Genomic DNA, 27,854 nt, shown 5'->3' on the forward strand with positions numbered 1-27,854 from the left:
TCACTCAATCCTAGAGATTTTTGCTACTTTTTAAAACTGGAAAAAATGTATTAAAAATGAGCATGTACGTAGATAGTTTTATTCAACATGCAAAAAATAAAAACATTAGCTTTGATACTACGCCTATAATTTGTCTCAGAAAAATCTAATAAATAGGCATCTGGTAAAAGTAACCCGGGTAAACAACGGATATAGTCGGTGTTAGGGTTAAGTGAGTTAACATTGATTATTTTTTGAAAGCGAAAAAAAAAAAAGAAAGGTTTTTTTGTGTTTGGTTTTTTCAGACTTGTGATTTGAAATTTTTAATTTAAAAATTTTTTATTTATTATTATTTTTTAAAATGCGTCTTCCTTTGGTCGGTTTGCTACCATTTTCTTTTATGTCTCTCGACAGGAGTGATTCTTATATCGTTTCCAATTTGTTTTTTTGTTTCTTTTGTAAAATAGATTGATGACTCCTGGGGGCATTACCTCGGTGCCAATTGGAATGGAAACACCCGATCAGATTGAGTTGAGAAAGAAAAGGATAGAGGATGCCATGGACCAAGGTGGGGACACGCCTGCCTTGTACCAGGTGGTACCAGAGAAGAAAGCAGCACCTATCGGAGGAGCAATGATGGGATCTGCTCATGTTTATGATCTGGGTGCTGTAAGTATCAAGTTTAGATGATACTGTTATAAAATCACTCCTCACTGATGTAAATGATCTCGCAACTGGGAGAGTTCTGGATGGAGTAAATGTTGAATCATAGCATAGAATGGGATGTGATAATAATGATCTGTACAATAGCAGATATAGGGAAAAAAAACATCTGGGCATAGATCATCCATTCTTTCAGATATTGACATAACACTATTTCACAGTTTTGCCGAAAAAAAACTTTTGCTTCATATATTGATCATTAACTTGTCAAAAATTCACTAATGACTATATTGATTACTTGCAATAACCATTAACTCATCAAAAGTTCTCAAATGTCTATATTCATTACTTGAAGATCATTAACTCGTCCAAAAATTCTCTAATGACTATATTGATTACTTAAAATGATCATTAAACTTGAGCTTTTCTATAGCGCAATATCCACTAAATGAGCTCAAAGCGCTTTACAAGGGGTCCCTGATCAACAGCAACATTTAACATGTAGAACAAGGTATGACACCTGTAAGGCAATGTTACAATTTTTCAGACAGAGACAACATTGTTAACGGTCAGGTACTCATTTTACACCTGTGTACGATGAGAGACTGTGAGTAAAGAGCCTTTTCCAAGGACTGAACAATGTGCCGATCAAGGCTTGAACCCAGGACCTTCTGATCCGAAAGAAAATGTCATACCACTGGACCACATAGACGCACATTAGCTCTTCAAAAATTCTCAATGACTATATTGATTACTAACAATGGCCATTAACTCGTCAAAAAGTCTCTAATGACTTGAGAATTTGATTGATATATGGAGTATAAGTTTTTTTCTGCCAATTTATAAAAGAGCGTTTTGTCAATGTATGGTCACTTTTCAGGTCATGTGACATGTATCTTATTGGGTGGTATGGTCAAAAACATGACTTGAATTTCACAACACTCATCTTCCAATTGGTGGTCATCATAACTCATTTCACAGGTTTAGTTTATCTCAAGCTATAAATGAAAATATGTATCATTCTTTACATTTTTTTTTGATTGGATAACATTTTTCATCTAATTTTTTCTTTTCTTTGGGGGTTGGGGGATGGGGGGGTAATTAATTAATTATAAGACATGGCAACGTAGCACAGACTCGTACATATTTAAAAAAAATAATAGCTCAAGCTTAAATATGTAAATAATGATTTTAAACAATAACAATAATAATAATACAAATGTTTCCAGGTGGCTGGTGGTCAGAAGAAACCAGGAGAGAAACCAAGCGCTGCTGCTGACGGCGTAGAAGTGTCCTTGAACCCTGAGGAATTGGAACTTGATACTGCGGCCATGCAGGCCAAATACGACCAGACAGTCAGGGAACAGCAGTCACAGTTAGAGAAGGAGGATTTGTCTGACATGGTGGCAGCCCACGCAGCAAAACAAAGGGTGAGTATGTCAAACATTGCGTGTTGGAAATCATCATGGCAGAGCTGCCAACCTACCGCAAAAAATGCGGAATTGTACACATTTTCAGCAATTGTACGCTTGTACGCATTTCCCCAAAATTGTACCCATTTTCAGTGTATGGAGTCACTTCAGTTTTCATTATTATTATTATTCATATTATTACTAGCCTATTGAGAAACCTTGGTGACCAATTGGATATTCATATATTTTTTGACCAATTATGATCTTCATGCTGGGAGGTAGAATTCTGAAAGGATTGGATTATAGTCTTGGCAACATCATTGTTTGCTGCAATTGAGCTTGTGCGGTGTTACTATGTAAGTGTACCTTCCTCTTACTTTCAAAATGGTTAGTTTCCGTCGATTTCAGGATTGTACCCATTTTTATGAAATCTCCCCCATATTGAAGTCCCATTGTACACATTCTCATCAGATGGGGTTGGCAGCTCTGTCATGGGTGCGAGATTTCCGGCTTAACCTGGATATCCAGCTTTTAAAAAATTGATTTTAATCTATTTCCGGCCTCTAGATCACTCCAACATAATACTGTTTTGAGGCCGTAGGTCACATATCAGAGTAAGTTTCAGGATTTTTGAATTTGTTGGAAAATGGATTTCAGGATTTTTCGGCCTGACCTACTTGCACCCACGTAACATATCTGACGAATCTTAAGAATTTTTTGTAATTTTACGAATATTAGACAAATTTCGTGGCCAATTACGAAATTTTATGGAAAATTACGAATTTTTAATTCTCAGTAATACTTAAATAATAATGATCATAATGATGATGATGATAATAATAATAATAATAATAATAATAATAATAATAATAATGATAATAGTATTGATAATGAAAAGAAATACTACTACTACTACTACTACTACTACTACTACTCTATTACTACTACTACTACTTCTACTTCTACTACTATAATAATGATATTGATAATAATAATAATAATAATAATAATAATAATAATAATAATAATAATAATAAGAAGAAGAAGAAGTTTCCTCACTTTAATCCATTAAAGGCAGGATTCTATTCTGTCCGAATTCTAATCTTACTTTATAATCTACGTTTTTTTTACTGAAATTATCCGTTACAAAGATGTCTTTCAGACCTCTGGCTATTATTTTCCTGGAAATTATAGATCTACATATAACCAGATAAAATTCGATAGGCATTACACATTTAAATAAATTCAGTCAATTTGTCGTGTAATTAAACATTTTCTGTTAAAATGCACTCTTTTGTTAGATATTGGATCAGGTGTCAGGACAGCATGTTTGTTCACAGAATGTTCAAAGTGAGAAAATCCAGACTATCATTTGCTATTGACCTACAGTTGATCCAGACAGATTCCCAACAAGCTGTTTCTCTGAATTTTAAATCCCATTGATCAGAATTTAGAAAAGTAGTAAAATAATAATCTTTATAGATATTGTTGAAAAAAAAAAAAAGAATAAAAAAGAAAAATGTCAAACAAGATGTCTCGTTACTTAGTCGTAAAACTACAGTAGAATTACTTTAAACCGAAATTTTGGGGACCTTCTAAACCATTTCGGTTTAAAGACATTTTGGTTTAAAGTAAGTTCCCGTGTTGCAATGTTTTTCAAGGGTAGTAACTATTTAAGGAATTTGCTCATTTAATCGTATCATGGGTTTCCCCTTAAATGGAGTTGTTGAATAAATGCCGTCTTCGTAACCATTAATTAAAAAAAAAAAAATTTTTGTGTGTTTTAAAAATATTTTTGGGGGTTTTCGTTTTCAATTCAAAATTGTTGAAAGAGTTGAGTTCGGGATGCCGTGTAATTTACATATCTCTGTCTTGATCAACTTTTTTTTCATCGACTTCACATAGTATTTTGATTTTAAACTCAAACGTGTAAGCACAGTGCTTTCTTTTAGACAACTTTTAGTAAAATGCAAAGCTAAAATAAGATTGAAAGTTCTTGTGTGATAATTGATAATGAATGATGCGCAACTACTCAGAAGTGAAGTGAAATGGAAATGAAAAGGCATGTCAATGCTAAGCTGTCTACTACACATCCCTCTTTTGTTGAAAAGCCATTAGGTTCAAAGGCCTAATTACATAGAACCTCCCCCCCCCCCCCACCTCTCACACACATTTAAACAAAGTGGAAATGAAATGGCATTTCAATGGTAAGTTGTTACCCCCCCCCCCCCCTCCTTATCGTCGTGTTGAAAATCCAGTCAATTCCAAAGCATCAACACACGAGCGAAAACATCTCGCTTGCGTTATTCTACACCCCAACTCCCCCTCTTTCCTCATTTTTCGCCTGTCAGTCACCCGCTGTCTTCCTTTCCCAGTCTGTGCGATTGTGGTGTTGGCCAAGCCCAAGTGCAGTGATTGAAGTGTTTGCCTCCACCCCACCCATCACCCTCATCTTATACTTACGCTCTGTTTAATATCGCCGGGCATTATTACGTGTGGCCTCCTTCCCGAATTTTTGAAGAAAAATATAGAGAGAAAAAGGGAAGGTGCTCTCAAGTTGTTTCGGTTTAAGGAAAGTCCTGCTTAGAAGTATTTCGATTCATCGTAAGAATTAGTACAAAGATAATGAAGAAACTCGTACAATTTGTTAAAATCTTTGCGGTTTAAGGTATTTTTCGGTTTAGCTTCTTTCGGTTTAAAGTAATTTTACTGTACTTTTTATTTAAATATTTTTAAAAAATATTCAAAGCATGACTGACATCTAATGATTTATTTGAAAACTTCATTTAATAAAATCAAACATTGTATATTTAGTGTCTTTTGTAATATTGGAAATCTGTAAATTATGATTTTTTTTTGTTGTTTTTGTTTTTTCGGCACAGAAACGCAAGAAAGCTCAAGAAAATACAAGTAAAGGTGCCAAGAAGTACAAAGATTTTAAATTTTGATTATTATTTTTTTTTCACAGTTCATATTCCCTCAATTGATGCAGTTTTAAATGTGTTCGATATTGATATATTAATGTAGACATTGTTTGTTTTTATCAATCATGTTGGTGGTTTGAATGTAATATTATCTGCAACGTACTTCTGTGCAAGTACTTGCATTTTGAGTACGATTTTAGTTTGGTGGAATTTCATTCCGGATGTTAAATGTTATGGTAAGATTATTAAAATGTTAAACAAGGTGATAAATGTGTTTGAATTCCTCTTTCTAAAATTTGGAGAAAGGTGAAATGCAAGTTGTTGTTAGCAGGGAATTATAATTACACCTCTCTATCTCATTGATGACCATTGTCACTGGGAATCGTCTTCACATTGCAGCTTGTCAGGATGTTGGTGGGGACAGGTGTAGAATCTCTTCTATATCCCCGACATGTCAATTGTTCCTCTCTGTTCAGCTCTATGTCCTAGTTCTCGGAATGTGTGTCAACTGTTTGGTTTCATCGGTTTCTTAGGTGTAAAGAATGATAAAGCGCTGGTATAGTATGATCATAAACTGGAGAGGAAGGTGAAGAGAGTAAATGTGACTCATATATATGGGAAAAACACAAAACAAAACGATGTTTCGACCTTTGGCCTTTTTCAAGTATCCACAAAATATAATATATATGTTTGTTTTGTGTTGTTCCCTTATATACGAGTCACATTTACTCCCTTTACCTTTCTCTCCATTTTAATGGCTCATTTAGGCACCTCTAGTTTATGATCACATACAACAACCTTGCACATGGCTGATGGAATTTAATGAGATTATTTACAATGAAAAGGAAAAATTATAGAAAAGCAGTCACTATTTCTCTTTGAGTTAGAGAGCCTGGACAAACCAAATCACCTCACACTTTGGACAATGAGAGAAAGACATAAAGTATAACGGATAACAGATACAGGGGGTTAGAAAATGATAGCAGTGGTATTCACCAATCACTACCGCCTTGGTAATAAAATACTTTTATAGGTTGTTACATTTTAACACAAAATTCTTTGTTTTGATGGTCGTTTGTTTGGGTTTTATGGGTTTTTACGGTGCTTGCAACACATTTAGGTCGTTGCAGCGCCAGGAAAAAGGAAGAAAATTGGAAAGTAAAAAGATTCTAGATTTACAATCGATTACATAAAGACAAAGGGGAATGGTTCAAATAGGGTACAGATGTAAATTCCAAGAGGACAATATCAGTGTACTTAGATTGAGATCACTTAAAAGTAAAAGTCTCATCCAGACATCGCACAGGATCTTATTAAAAGGAATACATTCAAATGTTTACAAACCATTACACATTACATTCAAAACAAAAAATGTAACAGTACACATAACAAATGCCCCCTACACACCTAATGTTCTACCTGCCGGTATAATATTCGACATGTGTTAAAATATTTTTTGGGGACGGTGGCTTTCCTTTGTTCTTTTCTAGCCAGAAAGCAAACCGTTTAGCTCATCAATAGCTAAAAAATCACTCCGATCTTAAAAATAAATACATATTTGAACTCAGCAGGTCCAAATTCAGAAATTCTAAGCGTACACGCATAGCTGCCAATCCTACCGGAAATTGCGGGAGACTCCCGCATTTTTAGTTTGTCTCAAGCACTCCCTCCCGTCACACCGATTTCCCGCATTAAAAAAAAACTTTTAAACTCAATTGTTGGTCATTCTAAAACTGTTTCAAGTCATAGTGTATCTTGATATCAAGTATGTTTAGTTTAATAGTAGTTGCCAGAGACATTCATGGATGGAGATTGTTTGTGTTCTAAGTGCATGTGCAGGCTACTTTGTAATTTCGCTTAAGAGTGGATTAATTCAACCATACCTTGCCCAAGAGACAACCTTATAGGCTGTCAGTCTTTTGAAATGTAGATTTATACATTTATGTATCTCCCTGACTTTTTCTGAATCTCCCTGATTTTCTGACCAAAACTCCCTCTTAAAAAGCTTGGTGGGTTGGCAGCTATGTACACGCCTAGATTTAATGCTTATTAACAAAATTACTTTTAAAACTGATTTATTGCAATAATTTACTGTGTGGTTTTGCCCGATTGATGAAATGTAGGATCTCTCTCTCTCTGTATGTGTGTTTTACGTCTCAATATCTCTTCCTTGCTCATTCTTTCCCTCTCTCTCTTCCTTTCTTCCTCATTCTTTTTCTTTCAGTCCCTCTCTCAATCTCACTCTATTTTTCTGTTTCTCTCTCTCATGTTTGTGTATGTTGTTTTTTTCTGTCCCAACATCTCTCTTCCTTGCTCTTTCTTTCTGTCTCTGTCTCCCTCTCTCTTTCTTCTGATTTTTTTTCTCTCATCTTCACTATGTATGTATGCATTTATGTATGTATGTATGTATGTATGTATGTATGTATGTATGTATGTATGTATGTATGTATGTATGTATGTATGTGTGTGTGTGTATGTGTGTATGTGTGTGTGTGTGTGTGTGTATGTGTGTGTGTGTGTGTGTGTGTATGTGTGTGTGTATGTATGTATGTATGTGTGTATGCATGTATGTATGTATGTATGTATGTATGTATGTATGTATGTATGTATGTATGTATGTATGTATGTATGTATGTATGTATGTATGTATGCATTTATGTATGTATGTATGTATGTATGTATGTATGTATGTATGTATGTATGTATGTATTAATGTATGTATGTATGTATGTATGTATGTATGTATGTATGTATGTATGTATGTATGTATTTGTGTGTGTGTGTGTGTGTGTGTAGGTAGGTAGGTAGGTAGGTAGGTAGGTAGGTAGGTAGGTAGGTAGGTAGGTAGGTAGGTAGGTATGTATGTATGTATGCATTTATGTATGTATGCATTTATGTATGTATGCATGTATGTATGTATGTATGTATGTATGTATGTATGTATGTATGTATGTATGTATGTATGCATCTATCTATCTATTTATCTGTTATTATCTCTGTCTTTTTTTTTCTTCTCAGTATCTCTTTTTTGCTTGCTCTCTCTTTTTCATTACACACTCACACAGACACACATATTATCTATATATACACACTCACACAAACACACACACACACACTATATTTGGGATCAATTATGGCCCAGTGCATATTTATCTTGCCAAGAAACTCTGCCAGTGGTGTCAAAGTATATTGTGAATCTGTCTCGGACAGCGTTTGTTTCTGGTGTTGGATTCTTGCGAGATGTTTCAGCAATATTTATTATATTTGGACCTTGTTTCTTTCTAAGTCCAGCTAGAATATTGTGAGTGGAGGTTTCTTCACGATCCAGTTGCTCAATGGGTGTATATTTTGGGGGGCTTTTGCGGTTTTTCTAAATGGTGTGGATGACTCTTCATCACGGTATACACGACATTTATACCGGTAGGTATGTAGGGGCTAAAGAGATAATTTACAAAGAAAAACAATACATGGGTGCAAGCAACTGGACCTCAAAAAGCCTGCAAGTCTACTTATGACCAGACATATAATCTGAAAAAGCCTGCAAGATTCACGGACTTGCCTCGGTTCAAATTTAATAATATAACTATCACTTTCGGGTCACAGTAGCATCGTGATTCAAAAGTTTCGCTTAATCATATGGACGTACCCGACCCGATTGTTGGGACCTAAACAAAAAAAAATGCACCCATGACAATATAATCTCACAAAACTGTAACTATACATTTGACTGTTTCCCCTCCCAGCCAGGGCCAGAAGAAATGAAGAAATTTAAGTAATCTCATCCCAAGACAAAGACAGAAAGCAAACACGGAAAACATATTGGGGGATAGGAGACTCGGCAAGCGGCCTCTCTGCCCACTATGGGAGGTCAAAAAAAATCCACCCAGTTGTTTTGATGGTAGCTGTGGGAGGATGTTATCTGGGAATAACGGAATCTTCGTCGCTCACACATTCAACAATGAGAAAAAGAGAACCAAATTCTATCATTGGATTCAGATCTATTTTTATTCCAAAAAAAGAACACTAGTACTTAGCTTGAATTTAAAATAAGAATATTTCAAAATTTTCTTAAGAGATTGATGGAAGTCACATATCTACGTACCCGTAAATCAGTGATCTAGTCAGGAAAAATAAAATTATAAATAAAAATCACATGAATTTTTAAACTCAAATTTTTTTAAGACTGTAATTTCATGTTTAAAAAATAAAATAAAGTAAAGAACCAAAATTAAAATCTCTGTCAAGTTTTTAAAATCCAAAAATGAAATACAAAGAATAGTTTCTGGATAAATTTGCTGTTCAAATCAAATAAACATTTGATAAACCGTTTTGATATTAGATTACAAATATGACCAAAAAACAAAATGTAATGGTTTTGTCAATAAAAATGCTTTTATTTTGGAAATGGGAATGTTAAGAATAATGATTGAAATGATCGACTGGAGACCAGAAGGGTCCAACAATGACTAGTAGGAAACGTATTGTACTCGCTATCAATAGGGAATGAGATTAGCGGAAGAGTAGCGTCCCTTGATTGGACGTCACCCATAGTCTGTGATGTCACCGGTGGAAAAGTTATTAGAGAGAGAACGTCATGTTGGTTGTGCGCATGCGTCTCTCGTCCACTACAACACCATTATCTCTACCACTAGCACTATAACCACTACTACATCATATCTACCAATATTTTTTAAGTGAAAATGGGGATGGGTAGTATGGTGGCTTTTTGACATTGATCACATGGTACAGTACATTCTCTAAGTAGATAAGATTTTATATGTTGCTCGTAGTCTTTAAACTTTTGAAATTCCTCTGATTGGTGTCAAAAATTGCTGTGAGATCATTTTCGATTGCATCTCAATAAATTGTAATGAAATTCAAATTTATGAATTATAGTCACATGATCATGATCTATGCATTGAGTATTAGAAAAACAAAGGGTGAGTATGTCAAACATTGTGTTGGAAATCATCAAGGGTGCGAGATTTTCGACTTAACCTGGATTTCCGGCCTCTAGCTCACTCCAACATAATACTGTTTTGAGGCCGTAGGTCACATATCAAAGTAAGTTTCAGGTTTTTTGAATTTGTTGGAAAATGGATTTCAGGATTTTTTGGCCTGACTACCCTCGAGATTCACAGTAACAGCAACCCCTTGGCTGTTGAGATGTACGTTCTACCCACTGAGCTATCGTGACTACCCTCGAGATTCACAGTAACAGCAACCCCTTGGCTGTTGAGATGAACGCTCTACCCACTGAGCTATCGTGACTAATAATAATAATAATAATAGATCTTTATTGTCCATAAATATGGCAATTTGTCATTTAGTTACACTTGTTATAATGTTAAACGATAACTAAGATTGAACAGATATTTCACTCCTACTTATTTTCTCTCTCTCTCTCTCTCTCTCTCTCTCTCTCTCTCTCTCTCTCTCTCTCTCTCTCTCTCTTTCTTTCTTTCACACGTGCGATATACACAACATAAACATATTCATTTCGTTTTCAATTTGTTACGATTGTGGCAATTCGACACCAAAAATTATCATCATTATCAATTGGTCAGTTAATCTTACATTAAATAAATTAATCAGTTAATCAGTCAACGAATCAATCCTTGGTTTTTCTGTACCATATGAAATATTCAAAATTTTTATTGCTGATGGAACGAACGTTGATTTATACTTGTTAGTTCTACATTTAATCTGACAAAACCTCCTCCCAGATGGTAAAAGACTAAATTCATGGTATAAAATATGTTTTTTATTGTTGGTAATTGAGAATGCTTTCCTTTCTATTGCTTTTCCATGAATTCTTTCTACTCCATCAAGAGGATGGTTTATTATTTTTGATGCCTCTTTGATAGATTTGAAATTTTTGATTTATCTTTAAGTCGGCATCCTCCAAACCATATGGTGCAGCCAAACGCAATTACACTTTTAATCAATGAGTCATAAACTCTTAACATAGTTTTCTTCCTTACTTGAAATGTTCTCAATTTCCTTAGGATGTATAATCTTTGGGCAACTTTCTTAGAAATTATATTAATATGTTGAGAGAAATTGAGGGAACTATCAATGGTTATTCCTAAATATTTAAAATAGTCAACTATCTCAACATCATCTTTTCCGATCGCCACACACTTTAAGTCGTTTTTATTTTTTACACCAAACACCTGTTCTTTCGTTTTTTCAACATTTAATTCAAGCTGATTTTGTTTACACCAATCGGTGAATATATTTATTCGAGATTCACAGTAACAGCAACCCCTTGGCTGTTGAGATGTACGCTCTACCCACTGAGCTATCGTGACTACCCTCGAGATTCACAGTAACAGCAACCCCTTGGCTGTTGAGATGAACGCTCTACCCACTGAGCTATCGTGACTACCCTCGAGATTCACAGTAACAGCAACCCCTTGGCTTGTGAGATGAACGCTCTACCCACTGAGCTATCGTGACTACCCTCGAGATTCACAGTAACAGCAACCCCTTGGCTGTTGAGATGTACGCTCTACCCACTGAGCTATCGTGACTACCCTCGAGATTCACAGTAACAGCAACCCCTTGGCTTGTGAGATGAACGCTCTACCCACTGAGTTATCGTGACTACCCTCGAGATTCACAGTAACAGCAACCCCTTGGCTGTTGAGATGTACGCTCTACCCACTGAGCTATCGTGACTACCCTCGAGATTCACAGTAACAGCAACCCCTTGGCTTGTGAGATGAACGCTCTACCCACTGAGCTATCGTGACTGCAGAATGATTTACATGGTGATAAAATGTTCTCTTATCCTACTGTAAGAAATATATAACTAGCCATTAAAAAAACCCCAGACCTATCAACAGGAAACATATTGTAAAAGAAGTCAATCTTTTAAAAGTTAAAGAGTTTTTTGATTGACTAGAATCGTAGATGAAAATCATTTTTTTTAAATGCAAATATTTTAAACTAGTATCTGATTATAGGACATGAATTGTAATCCTGGCCGGATTAAATATGGAATGAAAAAAAAAGAAAAATAATAATTTTTAAAAAGCATAAAAAGGAGAAAACCACAGAAGAGTCCACTTAATATGAAAATGCTTTTTTTAAAAAGAATGATGGAAATAAAGAATACACGTCTTCCTTCTCTTTCGTCTTCTTTGGTTAATAAATAAAGTGGTTTGTTTTGTTTTGTTTTTAAGGGTTTTACAGCACTTGCAACACATTTAGGTTATATCAGCGCCAGTAAAAAGGAAGAAAATGGGATAGTAAAAAGTTCCAGAATTACAATTAAAGCATCCAATAAAAAGTAAGACATCGGGGAACTGGGAACAAATAGGGATCAGGTGTAGATTCTCAGAGCATACCACCAATGTACTTAGTTTGAGATCACCTATAAGTCTCATCCGGACACAAGCACAAAATCCAACAAAGAGGAATACACTCAAATGCTTCATTAAACATTAAAAATAACAAATATAATAATACATAACAGAGAGATGATTTACAAGGAAAAAAATATCATCTCCCAAAACAATAACTATGCATTTGACTGTTTCCTTCCCAGCTAGGACTCCGGCCAGGACAAAACTAAGTTCATTCCAAGACAAAGACAGAAAGCAATTGGAAAACAGATACGGGGGATAGAAGATACAGTAAGTACCTCCCTGCCCACTATGGAGGTCAGGGATCCCACCCAGCTTATTATATGAGTCATCTTCGTATCGGAAGGTCCTGGGTTTGAGTCTTGCTCTGATTGGTGCATAGTTGAGTCCTTGGAAAAGACTCTTTACTTACATTCTCTCACCAAGCTCAGGTGTAAAATGAGTACTTGACCGTTGTTAGCATTGGCTCTGTCGGAAAAAAATTGTAATGTCACCTAAAAGATGTCATTTTTCTTGTTCCACTTGTTAAGTGTTGCTGTTGGCCAGGGATCCCTTGTAAAGCGCTTTGAGTATGCTTAATGGATATTGTACTATAAGCTAATTAAAAAAAAAAAATTTTAGTTTTAAACTATAAAAAGAACAAATTAATATGTCACTATCCCATTCTTTTGATTCAGCTGTTCTTTTAGTTTTGACTATAAATTATAAATATAATCATTATACAAGCATAACGGATATCCTGTCCAATTTTGATTCTCAGCCGGGTTGATATATATATACATATAGTGCAACACGGGTTTGTCGAACACGCATTCAACAAATTCACAGGTTCAATGAACAGGGGCAGAATTCCTAAATCATGTTCTTCATTGTCTTAGTAAATTTTTCACGGAATCCATGAAAGGGTTTAACGTTTCAGCTAACTAAACTGAGACAGGGCAACACACTGGCCACCAAGAGAGAGCGAGAGCAGAGCAAGTTGCGTTGTGCTGTAGCCCTTGTTAGCTTCTTATGGGACAGCGTGGCTCAGCGGTACGGCCTTCGCTTCGTATCCGAAAGGTACCAAGTTCGATTACCCACTGCGCTGTGTGGCCTTGAGCAAGTCACCTCTCCCTAGCTCAATTTTGAAGCGCTGCACTGCGGCTGATGCCTGGGTTATTCCAGTCTACCCCTGGAATAGACCCTAGAGACAAATTTCCCCTATGGGATGAATAAAGGGAATTTTGTTTATTTATTTAATTTATTTTCTGACCTGAAACTGATCTAAAAAAAACAAGTCAGAAGTTTATTTGTATAGCGTCCAATCCCATTGACAAAAAGTCCTAAAACAAGGATGATCCAAAAAAAAAGTTGATTATTGCAAGTTGTATTCAAGAGCTTATCCAATGGAATCATTTCTTTCATTCAGCAACATCAAAACAACTCACTTTTTACTTTGAAAAAAAAACAAACTTGGGATCACTGTTTTGTAATGTCAGTGACATAAATTTGAAGTGCTTGCCTGACCCAACACAATCAGGTTCACAATGACTATTTATCATAATACTTACTGTGTGTTGTCACACATATGGAGGAATGGCAGTGGGACACCTGACAATTGACAATGCCATGCTTATTTTTCAATCGCCCTTGACAAGGAGAGTAATGGACTCGGGATATAATTTTACAAAGGGTTTGCATGTGTAGACAAGTGCAAGTGCCTTCCCACCTCTAGTCTTACCATATCCCCTACATCCTACCATGTTATCCTGCGTGCCGTGTTGCATGGTTTGGTGGTGTGTGTTTTTTAAAGCAGTAACTCAGGAGAGAATGACATACATTATTTTGCCAACAAAAGTGGCATGGATCGACGAGACCAGGATACGCAAACATAGAGATCATTAGAAGGAACGAAACTGACGTCACCCAGCTCTTTGTTTTTTTGTTTTTAGCCAGGCACTTTTTACGAGAAGTTCTCATTAACTTGTATCAATCAGACTATATACATTTAAGGTTACATATAATTTTGAGTGTTGGTACTTAATATCCGGCTGGCGGATGTTATGAGTAACTTAACTAAAAATAGTATCAATACTCGTACAGCAGGCTACATCACAGTTTGTGTCTCTTGCCTTACAGCCATTTTCACGTATTCGTCGAAACAAAGTTTTCCGACTGTTCCATGCAGTTCGCTGAACGCGTGTTGCACTGTATATAATTATTATATATATAATTTTGATTCTCCAATGTGGCGACATGCTATTTTTATCAATTAATTCAAATGATTTCCCTTAGAGTGGAATAGAGCAGAACAAATAATAGAGAATAAATATATAGTAAATCCAAACAAGAAAATTGATAAAAATTCAAGTACATATATAATAAATAATATATATATATATATATATATATATATATATATATATATATAAATAGATTGATATTAACTGGAATTGTAGACAAAAAAAATTCTCTCTAACATTAGAAACAATATTTTACATAATATAAATACTGAGTCTTTAAAAAGAAAAAATATTATGCAAAAAGCTGAATGTGCTTGTCTGATTACATGGGGTAAAATCGTAAATGATCAATGGATTCAAACACCAGAAAGAAAAATTATAAGATGTAAAACAAAACAACAACAACAACAACAACAACAACAACAACAACAACAACAACAACAACAACAACAACAACAACAACAACAACAACAACAACAACAACAACAACAACAACAACAGTACAATCATTGTAAAAATTGGTGGAGACAATTTGGCAAGGAATAAGTAACAAGTTTGCCAGCTTGGCAGATTTTAAATGCTATATACTTTAAATTTTTTGGCATCTAAAAATTAAATTGGCATTTTTCTCTCAATGCATATTAAGCCGTTAAACAAAATGACTTAATTTATGCATATTTTTAATAATTTTATTCAGCAAATGGATGCCATTTACTGGTGACAGCGGAAGAATATAAATCAAGTTTTTAAAAAATTAATTGGTCGAAAAACCAAGTTGTATCGCCAACTTTGGGACCCAGAAATATTTGACATTATAACAAATGGTTATATAACTTAAATTGTAAAATTATTCATATCGTCAACACTGGCAATTCAGTTAGCAATTGATTTTATGTAAATAATGAGAATCGATAACATTTGGCAGAGGGTTTCAAAGTCTGGGACTTGTTTAACATTTTTATCAAAAATTATTAGGCATTCCTGCCTTGAAATAATGTGACACAATTGTATATCATGGCTTTGGTACAGTTGACTCCATTTAATTGCACACCCTCGGGAGTTGGATTAAGCGGAGAAGCTAAAACACAACATCTAAGCACCAGTTTGCATGTGCTATTTATGTAGGACATTCCTCTCTGAGCTTACTACAGACTTGGGACCTTCATGTTCAAGATATGACCTCATTAGAATTTTTTTTTTTTTTTTCTATTCTTTTTCATGTTTTATCGACAACAAAATGTGACATTATTGTTTGTAAAAATAGAAATCGTGAAGTGTTGAATGCTTTCTATTCTGCGCAAGCTGTTTATAAACCCTTGTCTCCAATCTCGCCAATGTTAGTAGATCAACTGTCAAACATTCTTCTTGGAAAGTGTAAATGTTGTTGCTCGAAGCTCGAAGAAATAAATAACAACGTGAAGTTGAAAGTAAGCTTCAATTTAATTACAAAAACAAATCAAATGAACGTTTTGGGTTTCCCCTTTATCAACAAAACAGGATGAATGAAACACCACATCTGTGATGTTTTTGTAATTAAATTGGAAGCTTACATTCAACTTCACGTTATTATTTATTTCTTGGAAAGTGGCGCAGTATGTCGAGCATGTCAAGTTTTTCAGTGTTTGTCAGGGATGGCGTGTCACACTCTGATGACTCATCACTTCTTCCTTGTCAGGGATGGCGGGTCACACTCTGATGACTCATCACTTCTTCCTTGTCAGGGATGGCGGGTCACACTCTGATGACTCATCACTTCTTCCTTGTCAGGGATGGCGGGTCACACTCTGATGACTCATCACTTCTTCCTTGTCAGGGATGGCGGGTCACACTCTGATGACTCATCACTTCTTCCTTGTCAGGGATGGCGGGTCACACTCTGATGACTCATCACTTCTTCCTTGTCAGGGATGGCGGGTCACACTCTGATGACTCATCACTTCTTCCTTGTCAGGGATGGCGGGTCACACTCTGATGACTCATCACTTCTTCCTTGTCAGGGATGGCGTGTCACACTCTGATGACTCATCACTTCTTCCTTATCCAGGTGCTGTTTTTTTTTGTGTGGCCGAACGGAGGCCAGTAGCTTCTGAGATGTCAGTTCCCCGCTGATGGGTCGATTGTTGTCCATTGTAACAAATCGATTGAACCATTACTTTTTTGTGTATTTTAAAGATATTTTTCTCCGATCAAGATGGAATAAATGTGTAGCGATTTCGGGGAGAAGGTGTGCAATTAAGCGGAATGACTATAGCAAAAATTAAGTTTTTCGGGAATGTGTAGCGTATAAGCAGAGTGGTTGATTAACTGATGTGCTATTAAGTGGAGTGAACTGTAAATAAAAAATAAATAAAAAGCATGTTTGTTTATTATAAATAAACTACGTTTGCAATTTTATACATCATATTAGCACCAAGAAAAATCAAGAGGGACAGTTTAAAGACTTTTTCAGTCTTTTATAAATTCATAAGAATTAACTTTAGTTTTAGGTTCAGAAGCAGTGCATGGGACCCTTTGGGTCCTTTCAGCACTTTAGTAAAGGAAGACAGTACATGACAAGAATGGACAGATATATTTTGAGTTCAGTATCTGCAACCTCATGGGACACACTGCGCCTAGAAAAAAAGACAAGGATATCCCAGATAGAATCGACTCATGAGCCTTGGGCTACCTAAAATCCAAAACACAAACCATCATGTAATCCTTATCAAAAGATCAAGGAGACGAAACTAGGTGATACTTGGTGTTTTATAATAAATATGGTTATCTGCTGTCCCAGCAAATATATCGTATCGTTCTGTCTGTCTGTCTGTTTGTGTGTATGTATATATGTATGTATGTCTGCATGTCTGTGTGTATGTATATACCTCATTTCTTTTTTATACATGTGTAGAAACAATGTGCAAGCGTGTATGTTCGTGTATGGCTGTGTCTGTAATGTAAATGTGTTGATGTTCATACCATGAACCAAACTGAGCATTGTTTACCTCACATGAATTGCCTTTAATTTGGACAACAAAGACTATTATTATTATACTAAAGACATAAAAGCAGTCCTTCTGACCCGTCTGACCCATGGAGCTTCAATCTATCCCAGTTTCTGTAGCCCTAGATGGACAGCTGTATTTCTTCCCACCCTTGGGGAAAGCCGTTGGTCTATCTATGATCTAACAAATCCAGCAACCCAATCACTGCTGGGTGAACAGGGGTTCCAAACCCGATCCATTACGGTCATAGCTTCAGTGTTGAAGGATTATGGAAAATTGTGTAGATGTGGCTGGTTTGGGTTGCATTATTTCTTGAGGCTTGATAATTTAGTATAGGGATACTATGTGTGAAAACTGTTTGAAATAAAAAGGTGGACATTCGAGATCTCAGCCACTGAGGTCTTAGGACCCTCGATCAAAGACATGGTGATGGTACATACAAGGCACAGTTATTGACACTGCCCCTACCATGTCTTTACAGGAAGGTCATGGCCCCCCACCCACTTACTGATTACCACTGTTGCATTCAACGTGAGTGAAAATCAAAGAAAAATTGTTTGATAGCCCATTTATTTATGTGAAGAGGAAAACGTTAATATCTTGACTTTGAGAGGAAATAGGAATTGCCCATCTCATAGTATCAGAGATTCACTGTCAGAAATATAAAAAATAAAACAAATAAAAATCTTTTGATTAAAAGTGCCAATTGTCTTAGGCATATCAGTTAAGGTAAAACGGTGGTCATTTTTGACAGTTATAAATACAATGTTATCATTATCATCATTCACAAATGCATTCTTTCCTTTAAGCTGTAAAATATCAAATGACCACAAGCATTATTTGATGAGATGGAAAAGCTTCTTTAAAAAAAACAACAAAAAAAAACTCCTGTAGAGTTTAGGTACATCATACATTGTAAAAATACAACATAAGGGTCCTTTTCCACATAAATTTCAAATAAGATTGTTTTAAAAAATATCTCAACTTACCCGTAACCAAACAAAAAAAAAAAAAAAAAATAAACAAAATAGAATTTTGTTTTGAAATTGTTTTCAACAACTATTATCATAGAAGCTAAACACATTACATCAAAAAATATTTTTCACTACAACTCGTTATGTTGGTGACTGTGACCCTTCCCTTCTAGCTGAATGGCCTCCTTTCCAGCAGCTTCTCCATTCTCTGAGCCCTTGGGTCTTGCATTATCGTCCATTTTACGGCGGCCTTGGTGGATAATTAGCAGCTCTTCACGAGTCTCACTCTCTTTCTTTATAAACGTGTCATCATATATGACGCCCTCTGAATGAAGAAAAAATATATGATAAAAAAAACAAACTTGAATTCAATGCACTGTCACGGTTTAGCTTGTACATATTTTAATAGGACTTGAGAAACTTTAAGGTCATATAATTGTGAGAAAAAGATGAATTATGAGATAATCAAAAGATGATGGATGGATATAGAGTTTATTTAGCTAACAACCAGCCAAGGTAAAATGAGACATAAGTTCAAAGTTCAAACAATTACAAAACTTGATCCATCTGCAAGATCCAAAGCTGGAGAAAATCACTAGCTAATACCTGTCATCTGTATTTTTTGCGGCCGCAAATGGCAATTTTGGTGACCACAAAAGGGATTTGTCTGGCACTGTCTAAAACACAATTTTCCAGATCTTTATCTTTTCCAAGTGCCTGGTCCCTAATTCGTCATTTTGATATTGCTATTACAGAGCTGGATAAAATTCTACACTCTGCAACATTAGAAGCTGTTACTGTAAATTCAAATTTGTTTTGATAATTATTCATTTAAAAACCCAATAATCAACTCACCATGTCCGTTATCCCCACTCTCACTCTCAGACCATTTCATAAAGTTTTCATCACCCATAAAGCTGAGAAAATCATAATGAGGGCCTGGTGGGGACCATTTCTTTTCCTTTAATGTCTCTAAAAATTTAGAAAGAAAAGAACAAAGAATGTTGGTTAAAAAAAACCCCCAAACATACAGGGAGATCATATAAGAAAAAAGAGACCTGAACGTTGAGGTCATGTACCTACCAAGCTCAAAAACCTCTATCATACAAAAAATAAAATATCAACTTATTTAATAAATTGTACAAATTCTTATTTGAAATAGAATAATTATATAAAATAGATATAACTTTTTTGTTGTAAGACGCATGAAAAAATAAATACTTCAGAACAATACAAAAATACGATGTTAAATTATTCAGGTTACTAAGCATTTCTTGAATCTCATCTACAGAGATTGGCAATTTATCTAGTGCAGACGACAAAAATTACCTGTATTTAGACGTGATTCCATTTTTAGAATATTATCTTTAAAACATTCATTAGCTACGAATATTTCATCCTTTTCTCAAATTATCTATCCATCGTGATATTTTTTTTTAGAGTGACAAATGGCTTAAATACATTTTCATGACGGATTACAAAATAAACGAATGACCAGAATCTTGAGCTATGATGAAAGAGCTACAATCAATACATCTCAATTTTTACAATGAAATCAAATACCTTGCAAGTAACATTAATACAGACTACAAAAGGCTGAGGATCCTGATAGCTCACTTGGTAGAGCACTCGCTTCACATGCGACCCACAGTCCACCGAGCACTGAGTGGGTTGCTGGGTCTGTTAGATCCACTGGAAAGTACTTATCGATAGACAAGCATCCTATCCAAAGGATAGCAAGTAATTGCTATTGTCCGTTTCAAGCAAAAACCAGGATAATATAATCTCTGGCTCCATTGACCTGATGGCTCTGAAGGACAAAAGACTCTTTCACACTTTTGTCCATTTGAAAGAAGTGTCTTGCATCTGTCATCTAAATTGTTTGTTATGTTTGTTTTTGTTTTTAAGGGTTTCACAGCGTTTGCAACACATTAAGGTCATATCAGCGCCAGTAAAAAGGAAGAAAATGGGATAGTAAAAAGTTCTAGAATTACAATTAAAGAAACCAAGAAAAAGTAAGACAAAGGGGAACTGAGAACAAATAGGGATCAGATGTAGATTCCAAGAGCATACCACCAATGTACTTAGTTTGAGATCACCTATAAGTCTAATCCGGACACAAGCACAAAATCCAAAAAAGAGGAACACACTCAAATGCTTACATTATACATTAAAAATAACAAACATAATAATACATAACAGAGAGATGATTTACAAGAAAAAAAAATCATCTCCCAAAACAATAACTATGCACCTGGCTGTTTCCCTCCCAGCCAGGACTCTGGCCAGGGCCAGGACAAAACCAAATAATCTCATTCCGAGACAAAGACAGAAAGCATGTTGGAAAACAGATATAGAGGGATAGAAGACACAGTAAGTACCTCCCTGCCCACTATGGGAGGTAGGAACCCCACCCAGACGGTGTATCTCTGACTCCAGAGCATTACACGAGTGAAAAATCATTGCTAGCCCTTGACGGTATGACATTTCATAAATAGAGTGTCACATAATATGATTAGCTATCAAAATGATCAGGGAGAAATAGTGCCTTTACACTAGTAGATGGAGTGAGGGGAAAGAGGGGATAGAGTCTGAACCAAATCGTTCCAACCTGTCAAGAAAATTTTTAAAATACATAAATCACCATAAAAAATCAAACAAAACAAGAACAAATTGATTCTTCCCCTGTTAAAAAGGTAGATTGAAAATCGAATTCGGTAATTAATAGACACAGTTTTACTGTTTCTTGCACACTTAATTTTGTTAATGTAATTCCCCCTTCACTTAAATAGCCTGCTAACATCACCAAAAGCAGAGGCAGGGCAGTAGATGGTGATGCTATATTGATAATATGAAACAGTGTCTATGAAAAAGTGACAGACAAAGTCGAGAGAAAAATATGAGAAAAAATATATTTAAAAATCAGGCAGAGTTTTGGGGATGTTTTTTTCTTCTTGGAATTTTCTCTCTGCTTTGACTAGCACTTTTTTCAAATACACTTTTCAGATCTTCACCAGTGCCTGCTCTCTGCAGACCTACCAACCCTTCATATTCCAAAAGTGGAATTAGAACGATAGGAAATAAGAATTTGAGACAAAAAAAAAACAGGAATACCTTAACAATGGATAATTCTGTATCAAATTTACCACCATCTTTGCCACCAAAAACATAAGGACAGTATTCTGGCACAGCTGGCAACACTACACATCATCACATGTATTATTATTATTATTATTTTCTTTTTTAACGATTTTACAGAGCTTGCAACACATTTAGGTATATCAGCACAACCAAAAAAAAAGGAAGAAAATGGGATAGTAAAAACATTCTAGATGTACAGGTAAAAGGACTTGAGGAAAAATTAAGACATAGGGGAAATGGTTAAAATAGGGAACAGATGTAGATTCCAAGAGCACACTATCAGTGTACTTAGTTTGAGATTACCTAAAGTCTAACCAGCACAAGATCCCACTAAGAGGAATACACTCAAATGCTTACATTATAAATTCAAAATAACAAATATAATAATACTAACAGAGAGATGATTTAAAGGAAAAAAATATCATCTCCCAAAACAATAACTATGCATTTGACTGTTTCCCTCCCAGCCAAGCACTACGGCCAGGGCAAAACCAAGTAATCTCATTCCAAGACAAAGAAAGAAAAGCAAATTGAAAAAGTTATAAGGGGATAGAAACACAGTAAGTACCACCCTGGCCACTATGGGAGGATAGAAGACACAGTAAGTACCACCCTGGCCACTATGGGAGGATAGAAGACACAGTAAGTACCACCCTGGCCACTATGGGAGGATAGAAGACACAGTAAGTACCACCCTGGCCACTATGGGAGGATAGAAGACACAGTAAGTACCACCCTGGCCACTATGGGAGGATAGAAGACACAGTAAGTACCACCCTGGCCACTATGGGAGGCCAGGAACCCCACCCATCACACGTATTAGGTTATGGAATCGGGATGGGGGAAAGGAGTGCAACTAATTTTCCTATTTAGCTCCATTTTGGCAATCATAAAAAAAAATAAAAATCAGTTTTTAAACCCCCCCCCCCCCCCAACCCCCCTCTTTTTTATTCTTACCATTATGACCATTTTTGAAAATCGGAATTTTAGAGACAATGAGGTAGTAGTACAAAAAGGAAGAGTGAAAATAGGAATGATTCAGCCAAAAGCAGAAGGGTTGGCAGGGATGTCTCTGACGTCACTCCTGTATTGATTAAACTACCGAGAAGTCAAACTTACTGGAGGGCGTTTCCTTTTCACTGAAAACACTGGTGAGCCACTGAACAATAGCATTGGAATTCAAAGCCTCTGATTGGTGGATGAACACTTCAGCCTGTAGAATTATAATCACGATAGAATAAATAAATATCTCTGACTCATTCAAATCATTCACACCTATCTATACATGAAGGCATCAAGACATACATTCACACCTATCTATACATGAAGGCATCAAGACATACATTCACACCTATCTATACATGAAGGCATCAAGACATACGACATTTTTTCAGCAGGTTCAAAGGAACAAAATATCCAGTCAATACAAAATAGTTTTTTTATTAATGAATCCTTTGCATTTGCACACTTACAATGTTACTGTCATGCTCTCATGCACATCTAAGTCTAGAATAAAAAAAGCTATGTGAACATTGCCATTTATCCATTCACTTCCATACAAGCAGTGTCATTCATCCATTCATCCATTACAAACATTGTCATTCATCCATTCATCCCTTACAAACATTGTCATCAATCCATTCATCCCTTACAAACATTGTCAGTCATCCATTCATTCCCGTCATCCATTCATCCCTTACAAACATTGTCATTCATCCATTCATCCCTTACAAACATTGTCATTCATCCATTCATCCCTTACAAACATTGTCATTCATCCATTACAAACATTGTCATTCACCCATTCATCCCTTACAAACATTGTCATTCATCCCTTACAAACATTGTCATTAATCCATTCATCCCTTACAAACATTGTCATTCATCCATTCATCCCTTACAAACATTGTCATTCATCCCTTACAAACATTGTCATTCATCCATTCATCCCTTACAAACATTGTCATTCATCCATTCATCCCTTACAAACATTGTCATTCATCCCTTACAAACATTGTTATTCATCCCTTACAAACATTGTCATTCATCCATTACAAACATTGTCATTCATCCATTCATCCCTTACAAACATTGTCATTCATCCATTCATCCCTTACAAACATTGTCATTCATCCATTCATCGTATCAAACATTGTCATTCATCCATTCATCCCTTACAAACATTGTCATTCATCCATTCATCCCTTATAAACATTGTCATGCATCCATTCATCCAATACAAACATTGTCATTCATCCATTCATCCCTTACAAACATTGTCATTAATCCATTCATCCCTTACAAACATTGTCATTAATCCATTCATCCCTTACAGACATTGTCATTCATCCATTCATCCCTTACAAACATTGTCATTCATCCCTTACAAACATTGTCATTCATCCATTCATCCCTTATAAACATTGTCATTCATTCCATTCATCCCTTACAAACATTGTCATTCATCCCTTACAAACATTGTCATATCATCTCCTTACAAAATTGTCATTCATCCTCATCCATCCCTTACAAAACATTGTCATTCATCCATTCATCCCTTACAAACATTGTCATTCATCCCCTATAAACATTGTCATTCATCCATTCATCCCTTACAAACATTGTCATTCATCCCTTACAAACATTGTCATTCATCCCTTACAAACATTGTCATTCATCCATCCATCCCTTACAGACATTGTCATTCATCCCTAACATTGTCATTCACCTTACAAACATTGTCATTCATCCATCCTATCCCTGTCTATCAACCACATTTACAAATTAATCCATTCATCCTTACAAACATTGTCATTCATCCTACCATGTCATTCATCCTTAAAACATTGTCATTCATTACCATTCATCTCCCTTACAAACATTGTCATTCATCCCTTACAAACATTGTCATTCATCCATTCATCCCTTATAAACATTGTCATTCATCCATTCATCCCTTACAAACATTGTCATTCATCCCTTACAAACATTGTCATTCATCCCTTACAAACATTGTCATTCATCCATCATCATCCTTACAAACATTGTCCATTCATCCCTTACAAACATTGTCATTCAATCCATATCATCCCTTACAAACATTGTCATCATCCAATCCCTTACAAACATTGTCATTCATCCATTCATTCCCTTACAAACATTGTCTTTCAACATTTCATACCCTTACAAACATTGTCATTCATCCATTCATCCTTACAAACATTGTCATTCAATTCCCTTACATAACCCTTGTCATTTCATCCATTTCATCCCTTACAAACATTGTCATATCATCCCTTACAAACATTGTCATATCATCATCCCTTACAAAATTGTCATTCATCCATTCATCCCTTACAAACATTGTCATTTCATCACCCTTACAAACATTGTCATTCATCCATTCATCCCTTACAAACATTGTCATTCATCCCTTACAAACATTGTCATTCATCCATTCATCCCTTACAAACATTGTCATTCATCCATTCATCCAATACAAACATTGTCATTCATCCATTCATCCCTTATAAACATTGTCATTCATCCATTCATCCAATACAAACATTGTCATTCATCCATTCATCCCTTACAAACATTGTCATTCATCCATTCATCCCTTACAAACATTGTATTCATCCATTCATCCCTTACAAACATTGTCATATCATTCCCTTACAAACATTGTCATTCATCCATTCATCCCTTACAAACATTGTCATTCATCCATTCATCCCTTACAAACATTGTCATTCATCCATTCATCCCTTACAAACATTGTCATTCATCCATTCATCCATACAAACATTGTCATTCATCCATTCATCCCTTACAAACATTGTCATTCATCCATTCATCCAATACAAACATTGTCATTCATCCATTCATCTCTTACAAACATTGTCATTAACCCATTCATCTCTTACAAACATTGTCATTCATCCATTCATCCCTTACAAACATTGTCATTCATCCATTCATCCCTTACAAACATTGTCATTCATCCATTCATCCCTTACAAACATTGTCATTCATCCATTCATCTCTTACAAACATTGTCATTCATCCATTCATCCCTTACAAACATTGTCATTCATCCATTCATCCCTTACAAACATTGTCATTAATCCATTCATCCCTTACAAACATTGTCATTCATCCATTCATCCCTTACAAACATTGTCATTCATCCATTCATCCCTTACAAACATTGTCATTCATGCATTCATCCCTTACAAACATTGTCATTCATCCATTCATCCCTTACAAACATTGTCATTCATCCATTCATCCCTTACAAACATTGTCATTCATCACTTAGAAACATTGTCATCAATCCATTCACTTCCTTACCAAGCTTCATTATTTATGTTTGATGGTAAATTGTATAGCATCATTGTCAATATTTCTAATATTGCTTCAATTCCACTTATATTGACACCTGCAAACCCGCCTTATATTTTAAAGATTGCTGCCCAGCTCTCTTTCCCTTTGACTGTGAACACAATGCTCTAGCAACTGAGCAATTGATACCTCCACTCCTTTACGTAACTTCATCATAAAATATTCAATGGATGTAAATTAAATGAGAAAATAAAAGATAAAGATTAAAAAAACAAAAAAACTTGAGCTTTTATATAGCGCAATATCCACTAAACGTGCTCAAAGCGCTTTACAAGGGGTCCCTGGCCAACAACAACACATAACATGTAGGACGAGACATGACGCCTGTCAGGCAATATTACAAATTTTTGGGACAGAGACAACGCTGTTAATGGCCAGGTAGTCATTTTACACCCGAGTACGGTGAGAGAATGTGAGTAAAGAGCCTTCTCCAAGGACTCAACTATGCGCCGAGCAAGGCTCGAACCCAGGACCTTCCGATCCGAAAGCGAGTGTTATACCACTAGACCCCATAGCCGCACAAAAGCCCACAAAAGTGTATGCAAATTAATAAAATGCAAGCCCCAAAAATTACGCAAACATACAACAAAAACAAAAATGATTAAATAATTAAAAATATAACAAAAATTACACGACAACAATAAACAAAATTTTGTCTCGGCTTTGCTAATTTATTTAAATACCTGCTTGTGATTGACGACAGCAACAGTGGGTGTAGAATTACTTTCTGTGTATTCCTTCAGCAATTCCATGCCAGGTGTCTTGTTCTGGCTGAAAAGGAACAGCATTAAATCAAATTAAAATGCTAGAAAAAGTTGTCCTTCAGAGCTGTTAGCAGGGTTGCCAGATTATTTTCAGGCATTCTGCCAACTGGAATTTGAAAAAATCTGCCAAATACCACAAAAATCTGCCAAACCGTACTATTTATAGTACCCACTTTGAAAACATCAGTTTTGTTAAACAAAGAATTCGAAAGGTCAATGTCATAATTTTTTTTTTCATTTCCCAAGTTTAAAAAAATCACTAATACATAAAAATTGCCATGGCAAACGTGGAAAATAATATCTGCCAAACTGTCAAACCGTTTTTTTTCTGTTAGATAACTTCAAATTCTGCCAAAAAAAAGGACATTTGGCAGAAAATCTGCCAAATTGGCAACCCTGGCTATTAGGCCTATGGAGCCGGAGTTTATCCCAACTGCTATAGCGTGAAACGGACAATAGCAATTGCTTGCTATCCTTTGAATAGGATGCTAGTCTGTCGCAAAGTACTTTCCACCAAATCTAACAGACTCAGCTACCCATTCATTGCTGGGTGGACAGAGGTGTCAGAAAAAATCTCAACTGCACCTGGGGGTCGATCTTGGTCCCTTTGTGTGTAAAGCGAGTGCTCTACCAACTGAGCTGTCGGGACTCCCAAATAAGAAATGGGCTCAATTACAATTTCCACAGCATGTGGACCACCCAACAAGAGCATTATGAACATTAGATATGTTAAACAGTGAAATTGATTTTTAAAAATATGCCATTAATTGGACACTGACCTCAACCTTGTGGAGGTCAAATAACAAGGTCAAATAACAAGGGGTTGAGGTCAATTTCACTGTTTAACATATCTAATGTTCATAATGCTCTTGTTGGGTGGTCCACATGCTGTGGAAATTGTAATTGAGCCCATTTCTTATTTGGGGGTCCCGACAGCTCAGTTGGTAGAGCACTCGCTTTACACACAAAGGGACCAAGATCGACCCCCAGGTGCAGTTGAGATTTTTTCTGACA

The 27,854-nt window shown here is 35.7% G+C and overlaps 2 protein-coding genes across 5 annotated transcripts in view; one reads left to right on the plus strand and one right to left on the minus strand.

Annotated features, from left to right (window-relative positions):
- The window catches only part of LOC144966081 (uncharacterized), a 52,629-nt gene extending 47,387 nt beyond the window's left edge, over nucleotides 1–5,242 (plus strand). For all 3 annotated transcript variants that reach the window (XM_078902143.1, XM_078902159.1, XM_078902151.1), the window contains 3 exons: nucleotides 447–648; nucleotides 1,872–2,072; nucleotides 4,937–5,242. In XM_078902143.1, coding sequence (XP_078758269.1) covers nucleotides 447–648; nucleotides 1,872–2,072; nucleotides 4,937–5,002 — 469 coding nt within the window. In that variant the 3' untranslated portion in view covers nucleotides 5,003–5,242. The remainder of the gene's footprint in view (nucleotides 1–446; nucleotides 649–1,871; nucleotides 2,073–4,936) is intronic.
- Nucleotides 5,243–16,835: 11,593 nt separating this feature from the next.
- The window catches only part of LOC144966096 (thioredoxin domain-containing protein 16-like), a 73,277-nt gene continuing 62,258 nt past the window's right edge, over nucleotides 16,836–27,854 (minus strand). For both annotated transcript variants that reach the window (XM_078902173.1, XM_078902182.1), the window contains exons 18-21: nucleotides 26,760–26,847; nucleotides 22,792–22,885; nucleotides 19,387–19,503; nucleotides 16,836–18,856 (exon numbers count right to left, since the gene is read on the minus strand). In XM_078902173.1, the coding sequence (XP_078758299.1) occupies nucleotides 18,663–18,856; nucleotides 19,387–19,503; nucleotides 22,792–22,885; nucleotides 26,760–26,847 (493 nt within the window). In that variant the 3' untranslated portion in view covers nucleotides 16,836–18,662. The remainder of the gene's footprint in view (nucleotides 18,857–19,386; nucleotides 19,504–22,791; nucleotides 22,886–26,759; nucleotides 26,848–27,854) is intronic.

Source organism: Berghia stephanieae, chromosome 1 (genome assembly GCF_034508935.2).
Source record: "Berghia stephanieae isolate SIO BIC M18660-M18661 chromosome 1, UCSD_Bste_1.3, whole genome shotgun sequence".
Lineage (NCBI taxonomy): Eukaryota > Metazoa > Mollusca > Gastropoda > Nudibranchia > Aeolidiidae > Berghia > Berghia stephanieae.